Here is a 6,896-nt window from a genome sequence, read left to right as displayed (position 1 = left end):
TTCTTAAAGCATATTCATGACCATATAAGGCTAGAAAGGTTTAACTACAACTCAACATTCAACAATGTAACAACAATAGCTACCACATCCCATGAATAATCAGCTACAACAAACAAAATTAAATCCATAAAACTCATGCAATTAGTATTAATTAATAGCAAATCAACATCTTCAATTCGTCGAGGTAGTAGTAGCTGGCGGTGTTCTCAATCTTCGTAAATGATCAATCCACTGATCCTCAGGAAGTTGGGTAGTCCAATCAGGAGCCACTCCACCAAAAGAAACCCTACGCATAGCTTCCATTACTCTCGTTGCATTCTCCTCCGTCAATGGACTGTTGCGACGGCTCTCGTCCTCTCTAAACGCTCTCCGTACAGCAGTATCAGCCGCCGCTATTATCTCTTCCTCCTCTTCTTCAACCTCATCATCCACGTCACTTAGATCCAGTGATGATATACCGTTCTCTACGCAATTCGCATAGCCATTAGGAAGGCGATGAAAATTACTAGATTCGTGGCACTCTTCATCATCATCGGAGTTCTGATCGTCATCGGGGGTGGAAGAGATAGGCTGGTAATATTCAGGCGAATCGTCGGGGTTTGAGTCGGAATCACTTCCGGCGGCGTTCTCTGAAAAGTAAAAGCACATCGGGCATTGATTGTGATAAAAGCACATAGCGAAGAAGGCAAAGTTAATATTTACTGACCTTGGATGGAATTCGATGTGGAATTCAACTGAGCGTTCATTTCCTTGAGGCAATATTGCAGAATTGATCGAGGAAAGAAAAAAATAGAAATCTTCAATTTGAAATGATATTTTATCAGACAGAGGCTTCTACGAGAAAATGGTCAAAATGGCCCTTAATGTATAGGGGCTTCTTTATTTTGGTCCTTGATGTTATTTTCCTTGATAGATACTTACTACTCATAAGTCTTTAGGGTGGTTTGGCAGCTAGTTAGAATTATGGAGGTATTAATAATGAGCCCGTTTGGATTGGGCTTTATAAATTCTTATAAACATTTTTTTAATTTTTTGTTTGGTTGAGTCGGTTTAAAGTCTCATTTTATACTTAAAATTGGACCAGTTTGTCTTAGATGTAGCCCAACTTATTTTTTTTTGGTTTATAAGCTGTTTTCAGCTTATAAACTGCTTTTTTAAGCCCATCCAAACAGGCTCTATATAAAGATTAGTGAGAGGGATTTATGTATTATTTTAAGCATGAATTAGTTATTCATTTTAGTATTTGTTATTTCATCTTCGCATAAAATAATATATAGATTTCCTTATAAATTATACATTTACTCCCTCCATTTCAATTTATATGAATCTTTTCGGAATATGAGGGCCAAACTTTATAACTTTGACCTCAAATTTTGACATAAATTTTTCAAGTTTGTAAAAATAAAATTTATGCATTTAGAAGCTACATTAAAAATATTATAAATCATGATAATATATAATTCAAAATTTAGAAAAGATGTAAGAAAACGTGGTCAAAGAACCACCTCGTAGACTCCCCAAACAGTAAAGGGTTCACATACATTGAAACAGAGGGAGTATTAGTTATGCGAATTTCTAAATTGCAAATCAAACACCGTATTAATTTTATACATGAATAACTCACCTCCTAACCAACTACAAAATGTGACTTATGCAGGATTTAATACATGAATAACTTGTCTCCTAACTAACTACCAAAAGACCCCTAATATATGCAAAAAATAATGACTAATTTGGTCCGAATCTTAATTCTAACAGAACTTTAAACAAAAGTATTAAGTAGGTGTTTGGCCATGAAAACCAAATATTTTTCACATTATTTGGAATATTGAAGTTGGAGTTGTGTTTGGTTATAGTTTTTGCAAAGAATAATTGGTTATTTGAATATATTGAAAGCGAGAAAAAAACAAGGTTTTTGGTTACAAGCGTTGTTTGAAATTTTCATGGCCAAAAGTTGATTTCCAAATAAAGTGAAATAATTTTCCAAAAAAAAGTGAAAAAATTTCATGGCCAAACGGGTCCTTAAACCGTTTTTCCATGAACGCTCACGAAACACTTCTCCCGGTGTAGAACCCATCTGAAAAGATGAAAATATTAATCTGTTTCAAGGGTCTATAAATTTTTCTTCCTTCATTGCAAATTCAAATTCCTCTTCAGTCACAAAAATCTCCAATTATGGCGCTTTCGTGGAGGCACCATACACGGATTATAATCAGAATCCCAACGCCAGTTATGGACATCAGATGTTTTTTTTTTTTTTTAAAAAAAAAAAATCCTCAAACGTTTGTTTCTGAACGAACATGTTTGACATCTAACTTCTTCCTAATTGGATTAACTTGTTAAATTTTGAGGCAAAAAATCTCTTTAAAGAATCATTTGAAGAATAGAATACAAACATCTTGAGTAACAATGTCAAAGAAAAGCCAATCTCAGCAATCTAGAGTTGCTACAAATCCATAATTTGCACAAATCTAAGTACATTACTTCAAAACCCAACACTGAATTAAACTCATATTCTCAACTCAATTTTGCATAGATCTAATGAACAGAGATGATCATCATCATTATCATATATGCTTTCTCGTTGTAACAGGTACAAATGCGAAACTCAGAGACACAACAGTAAGACGAGGAGGGCCTGAAGAGGGGATACAGGGCTTTAACTCTATGCCCAATCTATATGCGTCTAATAACGTGACTGTAATATTTTACTAATATTCATCATTGCTACAGGAATAAATAACATCAGCTGAAGAAAATGGGTAAGAAACCCAACAATATACAAAAGAATTAATGATAATGGCAAGAACTTCACAAGCCTGCTGAGACCAATCCATGTAGCGTAACAATACCAATCAAGACATTATCTTGATCAATAACTGGCAAGAACTGGACTGGAGATGGCGGAGATTCCATCTTCTGCATTGCATCAGCTGCCATAGCATCTGGACAAATTGTCCTTGGTTGCCTGAAACACCAAATTTAATTCATAGAAATGTTTTAATCTCAGGAATTTGGAACAAGTGTCATTAGATTACTCTTAATCCAAAGAAAACTATGTTAATGCTTTAAGAGTGTATACGACTATACATTACCATCATACTTTTTCAATATCAAAGTTGGGCATCACATGCTTTGCATCATGTGATAGTGAGAGATAGAAGGAAACTGAATCAATTATATATCAGTATGATTTATCACTGAAAAAGATGATGCAGACACAAATCTTTAACTGAAAGGAAACATATAATTACTTCCTTAATAATCCAAATTCCTTCTCAAGAGACTCTGTACTATTATAGGTTAAAAAGATCAGAAGAAGAATGCATAATAATATCATTACTATTACAACTATTAGCACCACCGGGTGGGGGGTGGGGTTGGGGGGCCACAAAAGATCCTATCAGCAATGTGCTCTAATGGCAGAAGCAAGGAATTATTTTTTGATAAGTTAAAGGCAGAAGCAAAGAATAATTCTTTACTTCTCATCTGGCTAGCCAAAAGACCGCATCCTACTTGAATTGAACGAGTAATGTCACAAAATTCAAATTCATATTGGAAGAGAACTTGAATATTAACAACCAGGAATAATTGAAGGACGGCTTATGCAATGTTCGTAACAGTAATTTACAAGGATCAGCACTCTGTATCCTACCTTATGCAAGAATTTTAACAAGAGAAAATACACCAGGGCCTGATACATGTTACTCAGGTTTGATAGACACAAGTAAATTAGATATACATGGAGTACTCAAGCAATTATTCGATATTATGAACAAGGTCTTATACAGAGCATCAAATCTGGAGGGACTGGTCCACAAGACTAAAAATCAACTTCCACCCTTAACTGTTTCTAGAGGGGTGGGGTTGGGGGAGTTGGGTACCATGGTTTTGGTTCAATGGTAGATGTACAACTCGAGCGGTGTGGGATGGGCGTTAGTCACGAGCTTGAATCTTACTTTCAAGCAAACCTGCTTTTGGAGAAGAGAATGGTATAGGGACGGACCGATTATCCGCCGAGTATAACATGGTTATCAAAAAAGGGGGGAGGGTGGTTTGGTGGCATTGTTCCTGCTCTATTCCCCCAAAATTTCAGCCTAATCTTAAATTCTGAATTCCAGATAGTACAATCTATGCCCAGTTTGCCCACTTGAAGCAACACAATCAGACAAATGTGGGAGGCTCCAATACTTGCATATATGCGCATTGACACATTTCTATGGTGATCACAGAGGCATCGTCACCAGTGTCTCTCAAAACCAAATAACATGCATGTGATTTATCATTTACTTCCTTTCAACCGCTTCACAAACACTGGCCCATCAATGCTATAAGAAAAAAGACATGTTCTCATTACAACAATATGCCACTGATATTCTGGAAAGGGAAAGATAATACCAGGATCCTATGTTTGACCAACAAAAAAAAAAATTAAGTACCACGCCATAGATTAACAAAACACTAATTTAGATCTATTTCCAGACAATAACAGCAAAAATCTTAAAGCACACTCATGACCATAGAAAGCTAGAAAATTAACCACAACAAAGATGTGCTTGTCAAGAAATTTTTCTTTTATTCCTCAAGGAATTGTGTGTCTTTCAGTGGAAGCAATATATCTTTCTTCCTTTCTGCCCTTCTTTTTCCACTTGTTCTTTTTCCCATGGATTAGGTCTTTCGGTGGTACTGGTATATTGATGGTACAAATATGCAACGGAGATACAACTAAGAAATTACCTGTTACACATTTCTCCAACTGTAAGCTTGAAGATTCCTTCGCCGCTGGCTTTCAATGTCCGACGTAAATCACCATCAGTGAATGTGCCTAGCAGATGAAACTCCTCATCAATAACAAGGAGGCACCCACATCCTTTGCTTGTCAGCTCTACTAGTTGATCCATAATAAGATCTCCTTCCTTGCAAATTGGAAGTTCTTCTTTCTTCTTCATCACATCTCTCACCTGCAAAGTTAGATGGCAAGCTCAAGAGTTAGATGAATATTCAACTTCAGCGTAAACTTTTCATTTCCCCCACCACATGTTGCAGTTTCCACAAGTTGAGATACCACTGTCTCAACCAGATGTGCACATATGAAAAATTGATACAATTCTTAAAAGACGGCTGAGAGCTAGAGCAGCTAGCCAATCAACAGTCATTGTATACCAAATTTTTTAGTGATAATGAGAAAATCAATGAGGCATCTTTAAGACAGTTGCTGGACAATAATCTTCCTTTGGGAGTCAAAGAACCAAAAGAAAAAGAAGAAGAAAAAAACAGAATCAAATAACCCTTAACCATACACATACATCAATTGCAACCGACTACAACTACCTATTGCAATGTAATAAACCACAAGCATAACCTGCTAAGAGCCAAGATTTAGACATAAAAAATAAAAAAATAAAAAAATAAAAACCTTCCAACACCCAAGATTTGGACTGACTACCGCCAATTTGAAAAACCAAAAAAAACTACAAGTAAGCAAATCGTACACATAAAGGTACATAAACCAAGATTACCATTATTTCCCAACTTTAATTTTCCCAGACCCAAACAGAAACAATGCATAAAGTGAAGCTCCGAGGACAGGGCTGTGGAACAAGAATGAACCTTTTTCATGCTCATGCTATACAACATTAAGGTGAAAATACCAAGGACCCGTTTGGCCATGATATTCACTTTTTTCCCGAATAAATTTTCACTTTATTTCAAAATCGGTTATAAAATTTTCAAATCCAACTCGGAGTTGGATATTTGAAGAAGTGCTCCAGACCTGTTTTTGGAATCTAGGGCCAAACACCTACCAAAAGAATCAGACTCAAGCCTTAACTACTACAATTTAGGGAATATTTCCAAGATCTTACTTCAGAACCACAATAAACACATCACAAAAGAATCACATTTCACAAAAAAGAGCATCAAAAGAAAGACATAATATTACTCTTTCTCACCTTAAAGATCAAGCTTTTCCCGATCCTCCCAGCAGGATGATTAGCAGCATACTCTTCCTTGCTCAAATTCCTCGCCCCCATTAAAGCAATCGCTACCGTGTCACCAAACACCATTTGAATAGCTGTAGATGTCACAGGTGCCAAATCAAACGGACATAACTCTCTCTCTAAAGGCAAATGCACATTCAGATCACACAAACCCATCAAAGAATTAGGCTTTACAGAAGTAACAGAAATCAAGAACACCCTTTTTGCCTTTGCACAAGGTACAAGCTTTAACAATTCTTCTGTATTCCCACTTTTGCTAAACATAACCAATATATCTTGAGGATCTAAAATGCCAATGTCTCCATGTAATGCATCAACAGGAGATAAAAACCCAGATTTGATACCCAAAGAAACAAGGGTCTGTGAGATTTTCTGGGCTACAAATCCAGATTTACCAACACCTGTAAAGTAAATTGTACCTTTGGCATTAAGGAGTGTTTGCGTGAAAGTGAGTGTTTGGGTAAGATCAAGATTTTGAAAGAAATGATTGAGGTAACTTTGTTGGGATTTGAAGAGTTTAAGAAGTTGATCTGGGTCAATTGATGAATCTTGCTTTGAGAAATCCAAATATGGTGGTGGAAGAGACCCCATTTTTTTGGTTTTCTTGATCTTGTTTCCTTTGTTATCTCCTTTTGTTTCTCTATTGAAAGGTATTGTTTCTGTGAATGTGTGAAAGAGAGAAGAAGAAGGGAGAGAATGTGAGCGGTTGATACTGTTTTAAGGATTAACGCGGGGATTGAGAAGAAGAAGTTATTTAGCAGAATTTATAGTGTGTAGAAATCTGTAGAGCAAGTGTTCACTTTAATGACCAATCCTTTTCTTTCTCTGTGGAAAAGATAAAGGGATTCAAAAAAAAAAAAAAAATATATGTTTTTTCAAGAGTCAATCTTTGTTAAT

General features: G+C 35.9%; 2 protein-coding genes across 3 annotated transcripts; both read right to left on the bottom strand.

Annotated features, from left to right (window-relative positions):
• Nucleotides 1-884, bottom strand: LOC132056163 (uncharacterized). The gene is made up of 2 exons (XM_059448246.1): nt 707-884; nt 1-629 (listed from the first exon to the last, which is right to left on the bottom strand). The coding sequence occupies exons 1-2, from the start codon at nt 744-746 to the stop codon at nt 172-174; spliced, it is 498 nt and encodes a 165-aa protein (XP_059304229.1). The 5' UTR covers nt 747-884; the 3' UTR covers nt 1-171.
• A 1,655-nt stretch (nt 885-2,539) lies between these two features.
• Nucleotides 2,540-6,776, bottom strand: LOC132056162 (probable arabinose 5-phosphate isomerase). 2 transcript variants are annotated; one of them, XM_059448244.1, is made up of 3 exons: nt 5,952-6,773; nt 4,738-4,961; nt 2,540-2,968 (listed from the first exon to the last, which is right to left on the bottom strand). In XM_059448244.1, the coding sequence occupies exons 1-3, from the start codon at nt 6,588-6,590 to the stop codon at nt 2,812-2,814; spliced, it is 1,020 nt and encodes a 339-aa protein (XP_059304227.1). In that variant the 5' UTR covers nt 6,591-6,773; the 3' UTR covers nt 2,540-2,811. The 2 variants fall into 2 exon arrangements, with proteins under 2 accessions (XP_059304227.1, XP_059304228.1); XM_059448245.1 differs by lacking the exon at nt 2,540-2,968 and adding an exon at nt 2,988-4,328 and having other exon boundaries at nt 5,952-6,776.
• Between the last annotated feature and the right edge of the window lie 120 nt (nt 6,777-6,896).

This window comes from Lycium ferocissimum, chromosome 5 (genome assembly GCF_029784015.1).
Source record: "Lycium ferocissimum isolate CSIRO_LF1 chromosome 5, AGI_CSIRO_Lferr_CH_V1, whole genome shotgun sequence".
Lineage (NCBI taxonomy): Eukaryota > Viridiplantae > Streptophyta > Magnoliopsida > Solanales > Solanaceae > Lycium > Lycium ferocissimum.
This window is presented reverse-complemented; position numbering and strand designations above follow the sequence as displayed.

Coding starts and splice junctions, on each gene's coding strand:
- LOC132056163 (XM_059448246.1), bottom strand. CDS start 746: ATGAACGCTCAGTTGAATTCCACATCGAATTCCATCCAAG. Junction 630..706: donor CACATCGAATTCCATCCAAG/GTCAGTAAATAT, acceptor TTTACTTTTCAG/AGAACGCCGCCGGAAGTGAT.
- LOC132056162 (XM_059448244.1), bottom strand. CDS start 6,590: ATGGGGTCTCTTCCACCACCATATTTGGATTTCTCAAAGCAAGATTCA. Junction 4,962..5,951: donor GGAAAAGCTTGATCTTTAAG/GTGAGAAAGAGT, acceptor CTAACTTTGCAG/GTGAGAGATGTGATGAAGAA. Junction 2,969..4,737: donor GTTGGAGAAATGTGTAACAG/GTAATTTCTTAG, acceptor TTGGTGTTTCAG/GCAACCAAGGACAATTTGTC.